Source organism: Aquarana catesbeiana, linkage group LG03, assembly GCF_042186555.1.
Source record: "Aquarana catesbeiana isolate 2022-GZ linkage group LG03, ASM4218655v1, whole genome shotgun sequence".
Taxonomy (NCBI): domain Eukaryota; kingdom Metazoa; phylum Chordata; class Amphibia; order Anura; family Ranidae; genus Aquarana; species Aquarana catesbeiana.
Window position 1 is genome coordinate 631,446,899 of NC_133326.1, and position 22,574 is coordinate 631,469,472.

Genomic DNA, 22,574 nt, shown 5'->3' on the forward strand with positions numbered 1-22,574 from the left:
GGGGTCTCGTAGGCTCACCCAGAAAATCTACCAGACCTATTGTGACAGTCTTCCCAAAATCAAGGCTGTGTAACCGCCATCAGTGCTTGAACAAGCAGCATACCCCCTTCACCGTTGCTGTCCAACATCCTGGCAGAGTCTTAATCAGGCAATTAAAGCTGTGATGGGTTGGTACGGATCCCAGGGAGGGATCTGCAGCTTGCAGCCGTGTGGACTCAAAAGTCAAGACCCCTCCAATCGTATGGGCAGCCGGAGGTTTGAAGGTGGGGGAACAAAAATCCCACATTATGTCACTAAGTACCCATACAGGGGTAGGGGATGGGAATAGTAGGACTTTCCGAGGTCGAGGCAGCGGGGACAGTCAGTCTCAGGAACCATGGGGGGGGACGTGGGGGTAACTAGGGAACCACCATCCGAGGTCTACTCACGTGGGGCTCCACCCAAGGCGGATCAATGTCTTCTCCTTCCACGAGGACGTGGCTGTAGTGGACCTCGGGCAGCTTAAGGGCCCGATCTGGACGTGGAAGAATTTGCAACCAGTCCGGTAACTGGATGGGCTCCATTGCCAGAAAGCGGAATAGGGCTGGGAGATCCACAGTAGTCTGGAGAGTGAATGCGGATGAGTCCTTATGGAAAGTCACTGCAAGTGGGTAACCCCAGCGGTAAGTGAAGCCCTTTTGCTTTGCCAATTCAAGAAGGGGTTTCAACATGGCCCGGCGTCTCAGAGTTGCTCTGGAATTCTAACCTGCGATCCGTTGGTGTCCACGTCCCCGTGTTCCCAGGCACGTCGCAGTATGTTCTCTTTCTGGAGATAGCGATGTAGTCTGCATACAACAGTAATAAGGAGAGCCGGCAAAACTGTAATCCTTGAAGTGACGTTTATTGGTACATCAGAGTGACAATAAAACAATAAAGCTGACGCGTTTCGGCAATAGCCTTAGTCGTAGCTAGTTTGAAACAGATATGGCAAAATGTATATATACTCGCATACACACATGCAAACTCCATCTCTACAAAATTGGCCTATCAAGTTGGTGTCACAGAAAATTAACATATTTAATTGATACCCATTATTCAAGTGGTTAGTGACTACACCCGTTTTTAGCCAGCATTAGAAGAGGGAGAGGGAAAAAAAGGCAATATAAAAAGTTATTTTGTTGAGCCAAAAAGTAATGTGTAGAAAAAATGCTACATGAGATATTGGGACCTTATTACTCCAAGGGAGAAATATATTCCTTAAAGGAAAGGAAAATGTTCAAAGTGTTCAAATAAAATACTATGTAGTAGCAACAAAATCTAAAGTCAAGATTAATGGCAGGATCAAAAGAAGGAAAAGAAAAAAAAAAAAAATACAATGAATGAAGAAGGAGGGATGGAATTATGGCAGGATCAAAGAGGAAAGATGCAGTTGATGGCAGGATCAAAAGAAGGAAGAGGGGAAAAAAAAAAAAGAGGGGGGGATTCAATTGATGGTGGGATCAAAAAAGGTATGAAATTTATGGCAGGATCAAAGGAGAGGGGGATTGGATTAATAGCAGGATCACAAAAAAAAGGGGGTTGAATCTATGGCAGGATCAAGAAAGATGCAAATGAATGGAGAGGGAGGGATGGAATAATGGCAAGATCAAAAAAAAAAAGAGGATGCAATTTAGGGCAGGATCATGCATACAACATCGCGGGGATTGCTTGGATCTGTCGATCTTGGCCCCAGGGTTCTGTGCACTCTATCGAGCTCGATATCGATGATCGCGTCATCTAGGACAGTTTGGAAAATTCCTGTCACTATTTCAGCCAGGCTCTCAGGGTTTACAGTCTGAAGAATACCCCGGAGCCGCAGGTTGTTCCGGCGGCTCCGGTCTTCGATGTCTTCGATGTGAAGTTGAAGGGCTATGGCATTATTCCTATGGAGATCCCGGGAGAGTTCCAGTGCTAAAACTCTGTCCTCCAGGGACGACACCGCTACCTCTCCCGTTGTTATCCTTTCTGACAAGCTGGAAACTTCACCCCTCACCTCCTGTATGTCTCGGCGGTGAGTCTTTTCAAGACGGAGGATCATCGTTTCAATGTCAGATTTAGTGGGGAGTGCCTGCAATAGTGCCCGGATATCCTGATCCATCGGAATCGGTTTGGGAGGGTGGAAGACATCCCGCTCGATAGGGGGTTCTCCAGTGTCCCCGTTAAGAGTCTGGGTGATGAAGAAGGGTCCGTGGGAAGGCTATAGGTATTTCTGGCAGGGGCCTTCTGCTTATTCTCACATGGAGAGCCTCGTGGTGCCGCAACTCTGGCTCCGGGGGAGAGTTCCTGTGAATACTTGAAATAATTCACCAGTGTTCTTGGTTGAGGGGGTCCCTCTGGTAGCTGCTCTCGTTCTGTGTTTTTTGGCTGTTTGCATACCGATTTTGGTGGTGTAAAAGCCGGGGATAAGAGGTCGAGGCCGGGAGCCCACAGGAAAAGCAGCCTCACTCAGCCATGTCCAGGCCACGCCCCCTATAAAAAGTGTATTTTATCACAATTGCACTGTGATGGTCAGGGTTCCTTCAATAGTATATTATGTGAGCATTGCCCTCCTCACCCTTCCTGCCCCTCACACACCGTACATAACAAGGACAGAGGTGACAGTGGACAGAATTCCATTACCAGAAGCAAAGCACAAGGCAGCTGGCTTAGAGCTTTAATAAGTCAAAGGAAAACTTTAATAACCTATAAGAGGAATGCGAAAGGCTCCCCATAAATGTATAAAATCAGGATCTGTTTAGCTTCTTAAGCAATTCATTTAGTGAAACAGGCAGCAAACTACTTAAAAATCTGCAATTCGCGGAGAATCATACAATTTATGAATTAACTGGATTCCTAAACTCATTTGTTCTCTACAGATCTGCAGGCAACACTATGGCAATCTACTATGTTTGAAGCCATCATTGCAATTTTCCAATACTCTCACCTACCTCCAGAGAGACATTCCCCCATCACCATTTTTCTCCCAAGTGTACAGTATGTATGCAACTTCTCTAGTCCTTCTGGGTCATCATTTGTTAATGAAGACAGTTCAAGGACAGGACTAGTCATTCTCATAATGAGGCACAACTCAATAAACCAGCCTTTCTCAACCTTTTTCCATGAAGGAACCATTGAAATAATTTCCAGCAAAATCATTATACTGTATGTACAGCTCATGGAGCATTAGCATGATCAACAAGATCATATGCTCTAATATTGCATAAAAGAATAAAGAATGTGACCTACCATCCAGATTGAAAAAAACATTGTCTAACACCCCTAGCTTTATATAACAAGAATATTAACAGTAATAATTGGGAAGCAAATCCATCCTTCCTTCTCTCTCCTCTCCCCTAATTTTTGTATATGTATAAGCAATGTAGATAATACATGTATTGCTGAATATGTGGATATATGTATAAGCAGGGCAGGGACAAGGTCATCTGGGGCCCAGGGCGAACATGCCAAATTGCGCCCCCTCCCCAAGATGTTTAAATATGTGTCAGCAAAAATCCCCTCTACCACCATAAAACTGAGCACTAATCTGCATGCCTGTACTCCTAAGCATAAATCCCCCTCCCTCACAGTACACATACCCCTCCCTGCTGACATTCTCCCCTCCTGGCCTAAATCTTTATCTCCCCATCCAACCCCCCCAGCTCAAATCATCTTACCCTATATGCCCCCAGCACAAATCCCCCCCAAAAAAAACCTTCCCCCTCCTTGCACAAATCCTCTACCCTTCACATTTCCCCTCCAAGCACAAATCCTCTTCCCCCACTCCAATTCCCCCCTCCTAGCACAAATACCCCCCAATCAACCCTACTAGCACAAATACCCCCCTCCAAAAAATCTGATCTTAGCACAAATCCTCTTCACCCATCTCCCCTCCCAACACAAATCCCCCCAAATCACTACTCCTAGCACACCTACCCAGCTTTCCCTAGAACAGTGATGGCGAAGCTTGGCACCCCAGATGTTTTGGAACTACATTTCCCATGATGCTCATGCACTCTGCAGTGTAGTTGAGCATCATGGGAAATGTAGTTCCAAAACATCTGGGGCGCCAAGGTTCGCCATCACTGCCCTAGAACAATTCTTAACCCCTGCCACCCCTCTCAAATTCCCCCTCTGAACACAAATTCCCTCCCCCCAATCTCCTTGTGGTGCCCCCACCACCTCACATTATACCGCAGTGCCCAGGGCAGCCGCCCCTCCTGCCCACCTCTTGTCCCGGCCCTGTGTATAAGTGAATGATACAACACGTTAGCACTTTATTTTTATACACAATTCATGAGGAAGCACAGCAAATATCAGATGATTATAACACAAGGGTAAATTCCATCAATAATTCTGCAGCATCCTTAATTTAGGCAAACTTCAGTTTGTTTTCAATTTCACATTCACAGCAAATCTTGTGTTATTAGCCCTAAAAGTCTTTGGGGGTTATTTACGAAAGGCAAATCCACTTTGCACTACAAGTGCAAACTACAAGTGCAAAGTGCAGTTGAAATTGCACTGAAAGGGCACTTTGCACTTGTAGTGCAAAGTGGATTTGCCTTTCGTAAATAATCCCCTTTGTTTTTAGCCACATATGTAGCTCTGGTGAGTTCTTCGTATTGTTGATAGTGGTGACACGTGGGTGGAGAGACACACTGAAGATACATAATATACTGGATGGCACTTTAAAAAAACGCCACTTTATTGATGAATAAAAAACACATTGCAAGCATTTTTGAAAAGAGCATGGACACTAATTTGTTTTGTTTGTTAAAGATATATGGACTGGTATGTACAGTATGGGTGTATGGTGTAAAAGCACTTTTTAATTGCCTTAACTTTTTAATTCAAATGAGCACTGTGTAGTATAAATAATATAACAATTTGACACTTTCTGTGTTGTACACAGCAGCTGTTAATATACATTAATTATTGTTTGCATGAGTCATTTGGACACTTTAAGCTTATATTGAATTTATAAGGTCAGCATGGGGGGAAAAGCCCATTTATCTTTCTTTTAAACAATGCGGTGGTCAGGAGGCAAAACTATACATAGCACTATCAGGAAATAGTCTCCAGGATCTTTGACTTACAGTATATTTTGATGGCAGTCTGGTGACCGTCACCCATGGCCTCCTAAAGGGCTTAGTAAGTAAAAGTGTTACCTGAACAATTTCAGTGTTACCTTCATTTCATCTCAACTTATTTAGCAAAAGTTACTGCTGTCTGTACAAATCTTTTCACGTCTATACAGTTCTCTGGTGCTGGGCTCGCAACTAATATTAGATAATCATATTTACAATTGTTCTACAACACATGCCATTCCAGTGAATTAACTAAGCTTCCTGCCCTCTAAAACCGATACAGGAAACTGTCTGGAGTAGCTTACACCACATTAACTAACCAGTCATATTCAAGTCTATATACACCACCTACGTCAGTTTATATTTCAGAGTTAAACAGAAACTGGAGTGTTTTCTGCCACTAAAGAGATTATGGCAGTTTTCTGTATAGAAAACTGCCACCAATCCCTATCAGCTCTGAAGTCGGTGTACAGAATGTGAGCTGTCCTATTGCCGCTCATAAGAGTAGAGCATGCACAGCTCTTCTCTCCTCTCTCCTGCACCCATCCAAGTGGGGGGATGGGAAGGAACAGAGAAACTTGGAGCATGCAGCTCCAACTACTGTTCTGGACTGTGACTGTGACAGACACAGCACAAATTACGGAGCAGATCAGTCCTAATTAACAAAGGGGCTTGTGCTTCTTTTGTTAGGAGCAGCTTCTGCTTCATTTTCTAAGTTTAGAAGAGTTGCATCAATCTTTGTTTATTCCCCCCCCATTATGTCTACAGACCCCCCCTCCTCATGTCAGTGAAGGAGAGCAGCCAGAGATGAGATCGGAGGTGGAGCGGCTGGTCTCTGTGTGGAGAGAGACCAGCCGCGCAGTGACGTCTCTGGGGGGGGGGTGGTCCATGCCTGACACGTTCTCCTCCTCCTCTCTGTGCCTCTCACTCCTGCCTGCTGTGAACTGTTCTCCACCTGGGCGGTACGGCTGCACACTGTCCCCTCCTCTCAAGCTGCCGCCCGTGTGTTTTTATGTACCCTAATGGAGGGGGGTCTGTCCTGGGGGTCTGTACTAATGGAGGGGGCACAGGGGGTCTGTCCTGGGGGTCTGAACTAATGGAGGGGCCCGGGGGGGTCTGTCCTGGGGGGTCTGTACTAATGGAGGGGGCCAGGGGGGTCTGTACTAATGGAAGGGGGTCTGTCCTGGGGGGGTCTGTACTAATGGAGGGGGGGTCTGTCCAAATGGAGGGGGGTCTGTCCTGGGGGGGTCTGTACTAATGGAGGGGGGTCTGTCCAAATGGAGGGGGGTCTGTCCTTGGGAGGTCTGTACTAATGGAGGGGGGGCCTGTCCTGGGGGGTCTGTACTAATGGAGGGGGGTCTGTACTAATGGAGGGGGGTCTGTCCTGGGGGTCTGTACTAATGGAGGGGTAGGGTCTGTACTAATGGAGGGGGGTCTGTCCTGGGGGGTCTGTACTAATGGAGGGGGGTCTGTCCTGGGGGGGTCTGTACTAATGGGGGGTCTGTAATAATGGAGGGGGGTCTGTACTAATGGAGGGGGATCTGTACTAATGGATGGGGGGTCTGTCCTGGGGGCTTTGTACTAATGGAGGAAGTCTTTACTAATGGAGGGGGGTCTGTCCTTGGGGGGTCTGTACTAATAGAGGGGGGTCTGTACTAATGGGGGGGTCTGTCCTGGGTGTCTGTACTAATGGAGGGGGGTCTGTACTAATAGAGGGGGGTTTGTCCTGGGGTGGTCTGTACTAATGGAGGGGGGTTTGTCCTGGGGGGTGTACTAATGGAGGGGGAGGTCTGTCCTGGGGGTGTCTGTACTAATGGAGGGGAGTCTGTACTAATGGAGGGGGGTTTGTCCTGGGGGGTCTGTACTAATGGAGGGGGGGTCTGTCCTGGGGGGTCTGTACTAATGGAGGGTGGGTCTGTCCTGGGGGGGTCTGTACTAATGGAGGGGGGGTCTGTCCAAATGGAGGGGGGTCTGTCCTTGGGGGGTCTGTACTAATAGGGGGGGCTGTCCTGGGGGTCTGTACTAATGGAGGGGGGTCTGTACTAATGGAGGGGGTCTGTCCTGGGGGGTCTGTACTAATGGAGGGGGGTCTGTCCTGGGGGTCTGTACTAATGGAGGGGGGTCTGTCCTGGGGTTCTGTACTAATGGAGGGGGGGTCTGTCCTGGGGGTCTGTACTAATGAAGGGGGCCGGGGGGGTCTGTCCTGGGGGTCTGTACTAATGGAGGGGGGTCTGTCCTGGGGGGTCTGTACTAATGGAGGGGGCCAGGGGGGTCTGTACTAATGGAAGGGGGTCTGTCCTGGGGGGGTCTGTACTAATGGAGGGGGGGTCTGTCCAAATGGAGGGGGGTCTGTACTAATGGAGGGGGGTCTGTCCAAATGGAGGGGGGTCTGTCCTTGGGGGGGTCTGTACTAATGGAGGGAGGGTCTGTCCTAATGGAGGGGGGTCTGTACTAATGGAGGGGGGTCTGTCCTGGGGGGTCTGTACTAATGAAGGGGGGTCTGTCCTGGGGGTCTGTACTAATGGAGGGGGGTCTGTCCTGGGGTTCTGCACTAATGGAGGGGGGTCTGTACTAATGGAGGGGTAGGGTCTGTACTTATGGAGGGGGGGTCTGTCCTGGGGGGTCTGTACTAATGGAGGGGGGTCTGTCCTGGGGGGTCTGTACTAATGGGGGGTCTGTAATAATGGAGGGTGGTCTGTAGAAATGGATGGGGGGTCTGTCCTGGGGGCTTTGTACTAATGGAGGAAGTCTTTACTAATGGAGGGGGGTCTGTCCTGGGGGGGTCTGTACTAATAGAGGGGGGTCTGTACTAATGGGGGGGTCTGTCCTGGGGGTCTGTACTAATGGAGGGGGGGTCTATACTAATGGAGGGGGGTCTGTACTAATAGAGGGGGGTTTGTCCTGGGGTGGTCTGTACTAATGGAGGGGGGTTTGTCCTGGGGGGTGTACTAATGGAGGGGGATGTCTGTCCTGGGGGTGTCTGTACTAATGGAGGGGGGTCTGTACTAATGGAGGGGGGTTTGTCCTGGGGGGGTCTGTACTAATGGAGGGGGGTCTGTCGTGGGGGGTCTGTACTAATGGAGGGGGGTCTGTACTAATGGAGGGGGTCTGTACTAATAGGGGGTCTGTCCTGGGGGGTCTGTACTAATGGAGGGGGGTCTGTACTAATGGAGGGGGGTCTGTCCTGGGGGGTCTGTACTAATGGAGGGGAGGATCTGTCCTGGGGGGTCTGTATTAATGGAGGGGGGTTTGTCCTGGGGAGGTCTGTACTAATGGAGGGAGGGTCTGTCCTGGGGGGGCTGTACTAATGGAGGGGGGGTCTGTACTAATGGAGGGGGGTTTGTCCTGGGGGGTCTGTACTAATGGAGGGTGGTTTGTCCTGGGGGAGTCTGTACTAATGGAGGGGGCGTCTGTCCTGGGGGGGTCTGTACTAATGGAGGGGGGTGGTTTGTCCTGGGGGGTCTGTACTAATGGAGGGGGGTCTGTCCTGGGGGGTCTGTACTAATGGAGGGGGGTTTCCTGGGGGGTCTGTACTAATGGAGGGGGGTGGTTTGTCCTTGGGGGGTCTATACTGATGGAGGGGGGTGGTTTTCCTGGGGGGGTCTGTACTGAAGAAGGTCTGTACTGAGGGAGGGGTTCTGCACTGACGGAGGGGGGTCTATACTTGGTGGAGGGGGGTCTGTACTCAGGGGCGTCTATAGTTGGTGGAAGAGGGGGTGACCCCAACCCTAGTGACGCCAATGCAGCTGCGGGCTCTTCTTTCCCCCCTCCCTCTCCTCCTCGTGTGCGCTGCTGTACTAGTGAGCGGCGCTTGACAGCACAGCTGCCCTCTATGTTTCTTCCCCCGCCTTCATATCGGCCAGGGAAGAAATAGAATAGAAAGAGAAGCAGAGAAGAGGATTGTGGGACATATAGTCCCGAGGACTGGCAGCCCCACTGTAACACGGAAACTGCAGCCCACACAGCATGCTCAGCTGAATGAGAGAGAGAGAGACAGGAGCCTGTGAAAGCTTTCAGGGAAGTGCACCCAGGACTCCAGAGGGAGAAGACAGTGCTGAGAGAACACCATCAGAGAGAGAACCCCGCTGCCCTGCACCACCAGAAGGAAAGCCACACAGCCTATCGCCATCCCTGACGGAGAAAGGAATGGAGTCATTGCAGGAATACAGATCTGGGTGCTACCCAGCGGAGTCGCCACGGGCAATTCAGCGTGATCAGAGGAACCGTTGCTGTATCGCTGGGTCAGGTGAGAGGGCAGATCGGCCATTATCTAATAACATCCAGAGGAACTGCAGTCTCTGACCATCACCTGTACTATGTCTGCAGTCTCTCGCCATCTCCTGTACTATTTCTGCAGTCTCTGACCATCTCCTGTAGTATGTCTGCAGTCTCTGACTGTCTCCTGTATTATATCTGCAGTCTCTGACCATCTCCTGTACTATGATTGCAGTCTCTGACCATCTCCTGTACTATGACTGCAGTCTCTGACCGTCTCCTGTACTATGTCTGCAGTTTCTGACCATCTCCTGTAGTATGTCTGCAGTCTCTGACCGTCTCCTGTAGTATGTCTGCAGTCTTTGACTGTCTTCTGTAGTATGTCTGCAGTCTCTGACTGTCTCCTGTAGTATGTCTGCAGTCTCTGACCATCTCCTGTACTATAATTGCAGTCTCTGACCATCTCTTGTATCATGTCTGCAGTCTCTGACCATCTCTTGTATTATGTCTGCAGTCTCTGACCATCTCCTGTACTATGTCTGCAGTCTCTGACCATCTCCTGTAGTATGTCTGCAGTCTCTGACTGTCTCCTGTACTATGTCTGCAGTCTCTGACTGTCTCCTGTACTATGTCTGCAGTCTCTGACCACCTCCGGTATTATATCTGCAGTCTCTGACCATCTCCTGTACCATGATTGCAGTCTCTGACCGTCTCTTGTATCATAACTACAGTCTCTGACCATCTCTTGTATCATGTCTGCAGTCTCTGACCATCTCCTGTACTATGTCTGCAGTCTCTGACCATCTCTTGTATCACGTCTACAGTCTCTGACCATCTCCTGTACTATGTCTGCAGTCTCTGACCATCTCTTGTATCACGTCTACAGTCTCTGACCATCTCCTGTACTATGTCTGCAGTCTCTGACCAGCTCTTGTATCATGTCTGCAGTCTCTGACCATCTCCTGTACTATGTCTGCAGTCTTTGACCATCTCCTGTACCATGACTGCAGTCTTTGACCGTCTCTTATATCATGTCTGCAGTCTCTGACCGTCTCCTGTACTATGTCTGCAGTCTCTGACCATCTCCTGTACTATGTCTGCAGTCTCTCACCGTCTCCTGTACTATTTCTGCAGTCTCTGACCATCTCCTGTAGTATGTCTGCAGTCTCTGACTGTCTCCTGTATTATATCTGCAGTCTCTGACCATCTCCTGTACTATGTCTGCAGTCTATGACCGTCTCCTGTACTATGTCTTCAGTCTCTGACCATCTCCTGTAGTATGTCTGGAGTCTCTGACTGTCTCCTGTAGTATGTCTGCAGTCTCTGACTGTCTCCTGTAGTATGTCTGTAGTCTCTGACCGTCTCCTGTAGTATGTCTGCAGTCTCTGACTGTCTCCTGTAGTATGTCTGCCCTCTCTGACTGTCTCCTGTAGTATGTCTGCAGTCTCTGACCATCTCCTGTAGTATGTCTGCAGCCTCTGACTGTCTCCTGTAGTATGTCTGCCGTCTCTGACTGTCTCCTGTAGTATGTCTGCAGTCTCTGATCGTCTCCTGTACTATGATTGCAGTCTCTGACCATCTATTGTATCATGTCTGCAATCTCTGACCATCTCTTGTATTATGTCTGCAGTCTCTGACCATCTCCTGTACCATGATTGCAGTCTCTAAACATCTCTTGTATCATGTCTGCAGTCTCTGACCATCTCCTGTAGTATGTCTGCAGTCTCTGATAATCTCCTGTACTATGTCTGCAGTCTCTGACTGTCTCCTGTAGTATGTCTGCAGTCTCTGACTGTCTCCTGTAGTATGCCTGCAGTCTCTGATCATCTCCTGTACTATGTCTGCAGTCTCTGACCATCTCCTGTAGTATATCTGCAGTCTCTGACCATCTCTTGTATCATGTCTGCAGTCTCTGATCATCTCCTGTACTATGTCTGTAGTCTCTGATTGTCTCCTGTACTATGTCTGCAGTCTCTGACCATCTCCTGTAGTATGTCTGCAGTCTCTGACCGTCTCTTGTATCATGTCTGCAGTCTCTGACCATCTCCTGTAGTATGTCTGCAGTCTCTGATCATCTCCTGTACTATGTCTGCAGTCTCTGACCATCTCCTGTAGTGTGTCTGCAGTCTCTGACCATCTCCTGTAGTATGTCTGCAGTCTCTGACCATCTCCTGTACTATGTCTGCAGTCTCCGATCATCTTCTGTACTATGTCTGCAGTCTCCGATCATCTTCTGTGCTATATCTGCAGTCTCCGATCATCTCCTGTACAATGTCTGCAGTCTCTGACTGTCTCCTGTACTATGTCTGCAGTCTCTGACTGTCTCCTGTAGTATGTCTGCAGTCTCTGACCATCTCCTGTACTATAATTGCAGTCTCTGACCATCTCTTGTATCATGTCTGCAGTCTCTGACCATCTCTTGTATTATGTCTGCAGTCTCTGACCATCTCCTGTACTATGTCTGCAGTCTCTGACCATCTCCTGCATTAAGTCTGCAGTCTCTGACTGTCTCCTGTACTATGTCTGCAGTCTCTGACTGTCTCTTGTACTATGTCTGCAGTCTCTGACCACCTCCTGTATTATATCTGCAGTCTCTGACCGTCTCTTGTATCATAACTACAGTCTCTGAACATCTCTTGTATCGTGTCTGCAGTCTCTGACCATCTCCTGTACTATGTCTGCAGTCCCTGACCATCTCTTGTATCATGTCTACAGTCTCTGACCATCTCAAGTACTATGTCTGCAGTCTCTGACCATCTCTTGTATCATGTCTACAGTCTCTGACCATCTCCTGTACTATGTCTGCAGTCTTTGACCATCTCCTGTACCATAACTGCAGTCTCTGACCGTCTCTTATATCATGTCTGCAGTCTCTGACCGTCTCCTGTACTATGTCTGCAGTCTCTGACCATCTCTTGTATCATGTCTACAGTCTCTGACCATCTCAAGTACTATGTCTGCAGTCTCTGACCATCTCTTGTATCATGTCTACAGTCTCTGACCATCTCCTGTACTATGTCTGCAGTCTTTGACCATCTCCTGTACCATAACTGCAGTCTCTGACCGTCTCTTATATCATGTCTGCAGTCTCTGACCGTCTCCTGTACTATGTCTGGGGGCTCTTCCTAACAGACTCTCTAACAGAAGCCCTCTCTGTGTGCATCAGAGAGACTCCCCTCCAGGTCTCATTAGTGTACGCTCTTCCTGTATTTTCTTTATTGTTAAAAGATCATGGAAGGATCCCAGGGTAATGAAAAATTCTTAGGGGAGCATCTCTGTGTTTGAGTCGTTGCCATAGAAACACTTGTAAAGGGGAGGAGTTGGTAAGATGACCACGCCCATGTAGGGGCGCCAGAAAAATTTCTGTACCCAGGCGTCTGTGACCCTAGGATCGGCCCTGGATAACAGAACAGAAAATGGATGTACAGGTGAGAGAACAGAGGCAAGAGCACACTGCAAAGAAAGTTATGTTCATCATGTTACTTGTTCACACCCATTACAGCAGTAGAAGATAACACTGGAGATTGATAACCAGGTAAAAGCTGAAGGGCTCTGATTTAGAGCTTCTCTTAGTAGTAATCTCAAATACAGTTTATATTTTAATGTATAAGCTACAGTCTCTTTACATTATAGAAAACCATTTTCTGAAAGAGGTTGTAAACCTCCATTTTCAAGTTGAACCTATAGGTAAGCCTATAATAGGGCTTACCTATAGGTCATAGGTGTGCGTAGCCCATTTTATTAGGGTGTGCACCCCAAAGCTCAAACACACCTCTCTTTCTCTGCAGCCTCAGCTGCACTGCACAGGGAATGAATGGGAGGAGCTCTGTGCTGAGCAGCTTCCTGTTCATTCACAAGTTGAAGCATACTAATCACAGTTTAATATGCTTCAGCTATGAATGAACACAGAGAGCCAGTGTGTTCACTATGTTAATTTAGAAAGGGAATTATAGAAAGGGAACCACTATGGAGAATGAGAAAACTCAATTTTCTGTTGCCAACATCCCAATATATTGTATGGTTAAAGAAAAAAAGTACCCCCCGGTACTATGGGACTTTAAGGGCAAACTTTTGAAAACAAAGTATTTTGAAACATAGAAAAATGTATTATTTTATATGTTAAAAAGTGTGATGGTGTGAAACAACACCGTACATAAAACAGTACATAATATACATATAGTATGTAAGAAACACTTCTCCTATAGCCCAACGCGTTTTGGGAATTTCGGGGTGAATCCCTTCTTTCTTTTTTTTGCCCTGAAGAAGGGATTCATCCCGAAATTCTTCAAACACGTCGGGCTATAGAAGTGTTTCTCTCATACTATATGTACATTATGTACTGTTTTATTATGTACGGTGTTGTTTCACACCATCACACTTTTTAACCTATAAAATAATACATTTTTCTATGTTTCAAAATACTTTGTTTTCAAAAGTTCGCCCTTAAAGTCCCATAGTACCGGGGGGGGGGGTACTTTCTTTAACCATTTAGAAAAGGAAGGGGCCAGTAAATGACATATTGACTAGCCCATGGGTGCTCAACCTGTGGCCCTCAAGCTGAAACATCCCCTGTAACTGGCCTTTAAATGCACAGTGCTGCTCTGGGCAGTCGTCTGAGGACTCGGAGGCCTATAATGCTGGCTGCACAGTCGCTTGCTTGCTGGGAGCAGAAGCAGGTGGAACTCCGTGGAAACCGGAAGTTAGTTCACAAGGGTAAACGCATGCCTCACATTTTCATTTCGTTTTCATTCATTAATGTTTTAGTTTGTCAAAAAACAAACTTTTTTTGACAATCAAAATTAACACTGCTAACCACTAGAAAACAAAAAGTTGGCACTGTTCTAGTTTAAAACATGTTTAAAGAGATTGCATAACCTTTTCAATGATTTTTAGATATTCGTGTAAGAGATTAGTTATTATGTAAATAACATTAACAATTTATGTTCGTGTTGGGTTATAAACATTATATCTATGTATAGTTTGGAATGACATATGTTCATAGGGGGGAGCCCTATTTGCGCACTACATACACAGGCTCTGCTTTGCAGCACTGACAATGGTGATGCTTTACTGCTGCCCCAGAGCTGTAACATAGTGAGCATACCTCCCAACCGTCCAGGATTTCCTGGGACCGTTCCGGGATTTGATGTAAATCTCGGTGTCCTGGTGAGGAGCCACTTGACTCCATCAACTTTCCTGGCAGGGGCGCGCTGACGCGGGCACCAGCAGGGCTTTTTTCAGGCAGAAAATTCAACCCCCCCACCACTGGCGCTGTTTTCTTCTCCCTGCTTTACAACTGACACGCATCGGCCACACAGGATCCCCACCCCCTCCCATCTAGGAGAGCAGAGGATGGGGGGGGGTGGATCAAAACAGAGAAGGGAGGGGGCAGGGCCGCTCTTAACAGCACAGTAGAATCTCCTCCAGTCCCGCCGTCAGTCTGCACAGATGATGTACTGTAAGTTGTAGCTGCTCTTTTGCAGAAGCCCCACTGGTGTTTTTTGCTCTCAGAGCGGTCTCCTGCTGGATAGTTTTGGCTTTATTCCCTGCAATCTCTAGAGACAGCAGTGTGTGAGGACCCCCCCGGGAGGTTGGCCATAGCTGAGGGGCTATAAATGTCTCATCTGTTTCCAGCAATCTTTTCAATCAACCACTTCTTTTTTGGGAGACAATTTGTGGCAGGAAGAGAGCTCTGTACTGGAATTGGGGGGAGAACTTTGTACTTGGGGGTAGAACTTGGGAGTACACAGCATACAGTGTCTTGTACGCCTCAACCCTGCACTCAGTAAGTAGCGCACCCCTCAACCCTGCACTCAGTATGTAGCGCACCCCTCTGCCCTGCACTTTGTATGTAGCGCACACCTCAACTGTGAACTCTGTATGTACCGCACCCCTCCACCCTGCACTCAGTACATTGTGCACACCTCAAGGTTACACTCAGTATATAGCGCACCCCACAACCATGCAGTCAGTACATAGCGCACCCCTCAATGCTACACTCAGTACATTGTACATTCAAGGTTACACTCAGTATATAGCGCACCCCACAACCATGCAGTCAGTACATAGCGCACCCCTCTATGTCTACACTCAGTACATTGTGCACACCTTAACCATGCACTCTGTATGTACTGCACCCCTCCCTCAACCCTGCACTCAGTACATAGCACACCCCTCAATGTTACACTCAGTACATTGCGCACACCTCAATCCTGCACTCAGTATGTTACGCACACCTCAACCCTGCACTCAGTACATAGCGCACACCTCAGCCCTGCACTCTGTATGTACTGTAGCACACACCTCAACCCTGCACTTTGTATGAAGCGCACCCCTCAACCCTGCACTTTGTATGTAGCACACTCCTCAATACTGCATTCTGTAGCGCACTCCTCAACCCTGCATTCTGTATGTAGCGCACACCTCAACCTGACACTCTGTACACAGCGTGCTCCTCAACCTTGCACTCTGTATGTAGCACACCCCTCAACCATGCACTTTGTATGTAAAGCACTCCTCAACCCTGCACTCTGTACACAGTGCACCCCCAACCCTGCACTCTGTATGTAGGGCACTTTTCAACCCTTGATTCTGCATGTACCCCACTCCTCAGCCCTGCACTCTGTTCGTAGCATCCTCTTCAATCCTGCACTCTGTATGTAGTGCACTACTGAACTCTACACCCTGTATGTAGCACACTGTTCAACCATGCACTGTGTGTAGTGCACCCCTCAACTCTGCACTCTGTATGTAGTGTACTCTTCAATCCTGCACTCTGCATATTTTATAGGTACAAGGAAGCTTTGTTTTGATTAACCACGCCCCTAAGCCCCTCCCACTGGTAAGACTTTGGCGACACCCGCAATTTGCCGCAGCGCACATAATGCGCCTCAGGTCACCCCTTGCCTTAACTGTACTTCATTTTGAAGTTCAAAAGTTGGGAGGTATGAGTGAGTGATGATTGTAGTTACCCCCTCATGTGTCTAACATTTCACTAAATTTAACTCTATATCTACAGACATTGATGAATGTAAAGAAGACCCCTACATCTGTGCCCCTCACGGTACATGTAAAAACATAGATGGATCATACTGGTGTGACTGCATGAGTGGGTTCACAAACTCCTCACATAATTGTACAGGTGAGTGTCATATTTTTATTCAGTCCCATATCCACCTATGTCTATTGTTTGCTGTTAGGCTTTTGATCTCTGTCTTCTTCTGAAAAAAGTCTCTTTCTCCTTAGTGTTAGCATTTACTCCAAACACAATACCGTACAAAAAGGTGATCAGGTTTTCAAAATAAAAGCTGGAGACACCCTACTGACCACACCAACTTTTAATGGGATTGGGACCAGGGTGGAACAGGGGGCATGGCTAGTAGTTGCACACCGTGCAAAATGGTGGGTGTGGCCAAGCTGTGCTAACAGTTGGACAGGAATATCATTCAAGCGGAGGTCCACCCTAAAAAAAAAAAAAATACATGAACGCTCCTTAAAATACATTAAAAAACATTTGAAAAAAAAATTTTACTTACCAGAAATGGCTGTTGCTAGGCAGATCGTCCTAATCTGCCACTTCCTACTCCGCGGTTCTTGTCCTCCCTCACATTGTTTCCTGGGAGATGGAGCGCGATGTCTTCTGGGACATGTGTGTGTCCTAGTAGCCAGGCGTCCATTCACAAAGCGCCGCGCGACTCGTGCATGTGCAGTAGGAAACGGGCAGTGAAGCTGCAAGGCTCCGCTGCCTGTTTCCCTTCGTTAGGATGGCGGCGCCGGCAGCGGTGGATGGATCGGCCTCAGGGGGGCTGACATCGCGGCTCGCTGGACAGGTAAGTGCCCTTATTAAAAGTCAGCAGCAACAGTGTTTGTAGTTGCTGACTTAAAAAAAAAAAAAAAAAAAACACGGCCGGACCTCCTCTTTAAGGAATGTCATTTAAAAAAACTGAGTGTACTCTGCTCTGGTCTTTAATGCAGTCCAGGGGTCAGGAGTAAGTAATGCACAGAATGTAAAGGACAAAAGCAATTATGACAAAGTGTGCCATCCGAGCAAAATTTTCCCTCCCCTCCCCGTACAAACCTCTCACCCCCAATTGACAAAGCCACCTCCAGCACAAATTCCCACTTGCCTTCCTGAATTGTACCCAAGGGACCCTGGCATTTGCTGGTGAGTTCATTGGGTCATGATGCCACAACTGCCCATGCTTTTTCTTGTATATGTCAGGTATGCTACATGGGCAAAAAATAGAAACAAAGTTCAGAGGTCAGTAGTAAGTGATGCAGAGGTCAGTAGTAAGTGACGCAGAGGTCAGTAGTAAGTGACGCAGTGGTCAGTAGTAAGTGACGCAGAGGCCGGTAGTAAGTGACGGAGTGGTCAGTAGTAAGTGACGCAGAGGTCAGAGGCTGGTAGTAAATGATTCAGAGGTCAGTAGTATTTATTGCAGAGTAAAGGGGTCAGCAGTAAGTGACGCTTAGAGGTCAGTAATATGTAACAGAAAAGGGTCTGAATACTTAGGACCATGTGATATTTCAGTTTTTCTTTTTTAATAAATCTGCAAAAATGTCAACAATTCTGTGTTTTTCTGTCAATATGGGGTGCTGTGTGTACATTAATGAGGAAAAAAATGAACTTAAATGATTTTAGCAAATGGCTGCAATATAACAAAGAGTGAAAAATTTAAGGGGCTCTGAATACTTTACGTCCCCACTGTATATATATATATATATATATATATATATATAATATATATATATATATATATATATATATACACACTATATAACATTATGCATGTTCTTTAAAGAAAACCCATACCAAGAGAAATATGTAGGCCATTGTCTGTTCCTGAAAGTGACAGCGACATGCCACAAAGTAAAAGAATACTGGTGACACCTAGGGTTCTCAGGTGAGAAGTTCCAGGGTGCATGTCTCATAGGGAGGAAACAGGGTTTTCTATTTCCTATGGGATTAGTAAATCCTGGACTGGGTCCTGGAGCTCAGAGACTTTGTAGAGACTTGGGAAGGATGAAGTCTCCAACTCTAGGCCTGCATTTTGCCAGCAACCAGCACACTGTGTGTGTGTGTGTGTGTATACGTTTTTTGTCAGGAAGATGACTGTAGCTCAGGTTTACTTTTTGTGCATCAGGAGACAGAGTCAGCGCTGCCGGTACAGACATGAGGAGTGTATGTCTAGGTTCTGGCCTGAGAGAGAGGCATTCTAACCAGGTGATCAACTGGAAGGAAAAAGGTAGTCTGTGTGGAAACAGGCGGAGGGGCTAAGCACACCAAGGCAGCCAGCAGGCTGAAAAAAGTACAACCCCAATTCCAAAAAAGTTGGGATGATATGTAAAATCTGCATAAAAACAGTATGTCATGATTTGCAAATCTCATAAACCCAGATTTTATTCACAATAAAAAACAGAAAACATTTCAAATGTACCATTTTAACACCTTACCGTCCAGCCTATAGGAGAATGATCACCAGGCAGTGGCTTTACCATCCTGACTGGACACCATCAGGGCCGGATTTCCCACAAGGCCACCGAGGCCAGGCCTGGGGGGTCTGTACTTATGGAGAGGGGGGGTTTGTCCTGGGGGGGTCTGTACTAATGGAGGGGGGTTTGTCCAGGGGGGTCTGTACTAATGGAGGGGGGGTTGTCCTGGGGGGTTTGTACTAATGGAGGGGGGGTTTGTCCTGGGGGGGTCTGTACTAATGGAGGGGGGTTGTCCTGGGGGGTCTGTACTAATGGAGAGGGGGGGATTGTCCTGGGGGGGTCTGTACTAATGGAGGGGGGTTTGTCCTGGGGGAGTCTGTACTAATGGAGGGGTGGTTTGTCCTGGGGGGTCTGTACTAATGGAGGGGGGTTGTCCTGGGGGTCTGTACTAATGGAGGGGGGTTTGTCCTGGGGGGTCTGTACTAATGGAGGGGGGTTTGTCCTGGGGGGGTCTGTACTGATGGAGGGGGATTGTCCTGGGGAGTCTGTACTAATGGAGGGGGGTTGTCCTGGGGGGTCTGTACTAATGGAGGGGGGTTTGTCCTGGTGGGGTCTGTACTAATGGAGGGGGGGTTGTCCTGGGGGGTCTGTACTAATGGAGGGGGGGTTGTCCTGGGGAGTCTGTACTAATGGGGGGTTTGTCCTGGGGGGTCTTTACTAATGGAGGGGGATCGTCCTGGGGGGGGTCTGTACTAATGGAGGGGGGGTTTGTCCTGGGGGGCTGTACTAATGGAAGGGGGGTTGTCCTGGGGGGGTCTGTACTAATGGAGGGGGGTTTGTACTAATGGAGGGGGGTTTGTCCTGGGGGGGTCTGTACTAATGGGGGGGTTTGTCTTTGGGGAAGGGTGTACTAATGGAGGGAGGGGGGTTTGTCCTGGGGTGGGGGGGTCTGTACTAATGAAGGGAGGGGGTTTGTCCTGGGGGGGTCTGTACTAATGGAGGGGGGTGGTTTGTCCTGGGGGGTCTACACCCAGGAAAGTACACCCAGGGCTCCAGAGGGAGAGGGCAGTGCGGAGAGAACACCATCAGAGAGAGAACCCCGCTGCCCTGTGCCAACAGAGGGAAAGCCACACAGCCTGGTGCCATCCCTGGTCCCATCCCCATTGCAGGAATACAGATCTGGGTGCTACCCAGCGGAGTCGCCACGGGCAATTCAGAGTGAGCTGACTCCTGATCAGAGCAACCATTGCTGTATCGCTGGGTCAGGTGAGAGGGCCGATCAGCCATTATCTACTAACATCCATAGGAACTGCAGTCTCTGACCATCTCCTGTACTATGTCTGCAGTCTGTGACCAGCTCTTGTATCATGTCTACAGTCTCTGACCATCTCCTGTACTATGTCTGCAGTCTCTGACCATCTCTTGTATCATGTCTGCAGTCTCTGACCATCTCCTGTACCATGTCTACAGTCTTTGACCATCTCTTGTATCATGTCTACAGTCTCTGATCATCTCCTGTACTATGTCTGCAGTCTCTGACCATCTCTTGTATCATGTCTACAGTCTCTGACCATCTCTTGTATCATGTCTACAGTCTCTGACCATCTCTTGTATCATGTCTGCAGTCTGACCAGCTTCTATACCATGTCTACAGTCTCTGATCATCTCCTGTACCATGTCTGGAGTCTCTGACCGTCTCTTGTATCATGTCTGCAGTCTTTGACCGTATTATGTCTGGGGGCTCTTTCTAACAGACAGCCCTCTGTGTGTGCATCAGAAAGACTCCCCTCCACGTCTCATTAGTGTACTCTCTTCCTGTATTTTCTTTATTGTTAAGAGATCATGGGAGGATCCCAAGGTAACGAAGACTTCTAAGGGGAGCATCTCTGTGTTTGAGTCGTTGCCATAGAAACATTTGTAAAGGGGAGGAGTTGGTAAGATGACCACGCCCATGTGGGGGGCACCAGAAATATTTCTGCACCCAGGCGTCTGTGACCCTAGGATCGACCCGTGCCTTCTCTAATATCACTGCACTGCCCCCTCCCCACACTGCCTGTCTTATTCACACAAAACGTGAAGCGCTAGACAAAGGGCGGGACTTTTTAAGTTAAGAAGTGGGTGATTGGTTGCTAGGCAGCGGGGCAGTACCAGAAATAAATCACTCACTTTTAACGTGAAAAGTCCCGCCCATTTCCAGAGCGGCCAGGCTCCATGTCTTGTGTGAATAAGGTAGGGTTCTTTGGGGAGGGGGGAGTGCTGTGCTGTAAAGGATAGTGAGGGAGGACTGTGATGGGGGCTCAGTCTGTGATTGGGGGGATCAGTCTGTGATTGGGGGGATCAGTCTGTGATTTGAGGGGTCAGTCTGTGATTTGGGCGGTCAGTCTATGATGGGTCAGGACCAGTTTGTGATGGGGGGTCAGTCTGTGATGGGTTTGGGTCAGTCTATGATGGGGGGTCTGCTATGGGTTAGGTCAGTCTGTAATGGGGGGTCTGTGATGGGGGGTCAGTCTGTAATGAGGGGTCTGTGATTTGGGGGGTCAGTCTGTGATGGGAGGGTCTGTGATGGGTCAGTCTGTGATGGGGGGTTCAGTCTGTAATGGGGGGTTTATGATGAGGCAGGGGGATGTGACGTAAGGGGGGGGCTAAGGACACTGATGTAAAAGGGGGTCGTGATGTGAAGGGGGGACTGAAGACACTGATGTAAAAGGGAATCTGTGATGTGAAGGGGGGGACTGAAGACACTGATGTAAAAGGGGGTCTGTGATGTGAAGGGGGGGACTTAAGACACTGATGTAAAAGGGGGTCTGTGATTTCTGCACTAGCAAAACACAGGTCTCTGCAAGGGTAATAGAAAACAATTGTTTTCTATGTGTCCTGTTCACACTGCAACAGCGCCACTGCGTGCTGAGCAGTGTGGTGCAAAATGCATACTGTTTCTATGGACTGCAACTGAGCTGTGGTGCATAAAAATGAATGAAATGTATTTGCATAAAGAACTATTTACGATCATCTTTGGGTCAAGAAAGACTGAACAGTTTAGCTTTACTTGCCATTGTGTCAGAACTTTGAAATACTTTGTCCTAAGAAGATATTATCGATGAGTTTGCCAAAAGAAAAGTTAGAACTAAAAAATAGTAGTGATTTTCTTACTGCTATAATCTTTAAAAGGCATTTTCTGCATTACAGAGTATTTTCTGTCTGTACAATTAAAGCCAGTTATTTTCAGTGTTCTCGTGCGTAGAGATATGTTTTTAATTGATCTATTGTAGCAGTCATCGATAAAGGACGAGAATGGTGGTGTGTGTGTGTGTGTGTGTGTGTGTGTGTGTGTGTGGGGGGGGGGGGGGGGGGGGGCGGTATTGTAGAACCCGACCTTGGGGCGGCAAAGGGAGTAAATCCGGGCCTGGACACCATATGACATTCTTTGCATTGCGCCGCTCGAACACAGTGCATCATCGATCAGGGTAAAGAACCAATGACGTAGGCTCTTTACCATGTGACCAGCTGTGTCCAATCACAGCTGATTACATATAAACAAATGCCAGTAATCTGCATTTCCTTTCCTCAGCACTACCAGTGTCTGCAGAAAGGAAAGCCGATAACCGGCTTTCCAGTTACAGGGGACACTGATAATCAGGGCACTGATCATCAGTGCCCTGACTATCAGTGCAGCCCCATCAGTGCAGCATATCAGTGTCCATCAGTGCAAAATTTCACTGCTGCCATATCAGTGCAGTCTCATCAGTGCCCATCAGTGCAGCTTATCAGTGCCGCCTCATCAGTGCCCATCAAAGCAGCCTCATCAGTGCCCATCAAAGCAGCCTCATCAGTACCTATCAGTGCTAA

General features: G+C 48.0%; 2 protein-coding genes across 4 annotated transcripts in view; one reads left to right on the plus strand and one right to left on the minus strand.

Moving 5' to 3' along the window:
* Window positions 1-22,574, plus strand: part of LOC141133225 (adhesion G protein-coupled receptor E3-like) — a 455,441-nt gene that overhangs the window by 62,830 nt on the left and 370,037 nt on the right. For all 3 annotated transcript variants that reach the window (XM_073622475.1, XM_073622474.1, XM_073622476.1), the window contains exon 5: window positions 16,315-16,437. In XM_073622475.1, coding sequence (XP_073478576.1) covers window positions 16,315-16,437 — 123 coding nt within the window. The remainder of the gene's footprint in view (window positions 1-16,314; window positions 16,438-22,574) is intronic.
* LOC141133227 (E3 SUMO-protein ligase ZBED1-like) overlaps window positions 1-22,574 on the minus strand; it is a 227,489-nt gene that overhangs the window by 27,360 nt on the left and 177,555 nt on the right. The gene's annotated exons all lie outside the window — the stretch shown is intronic.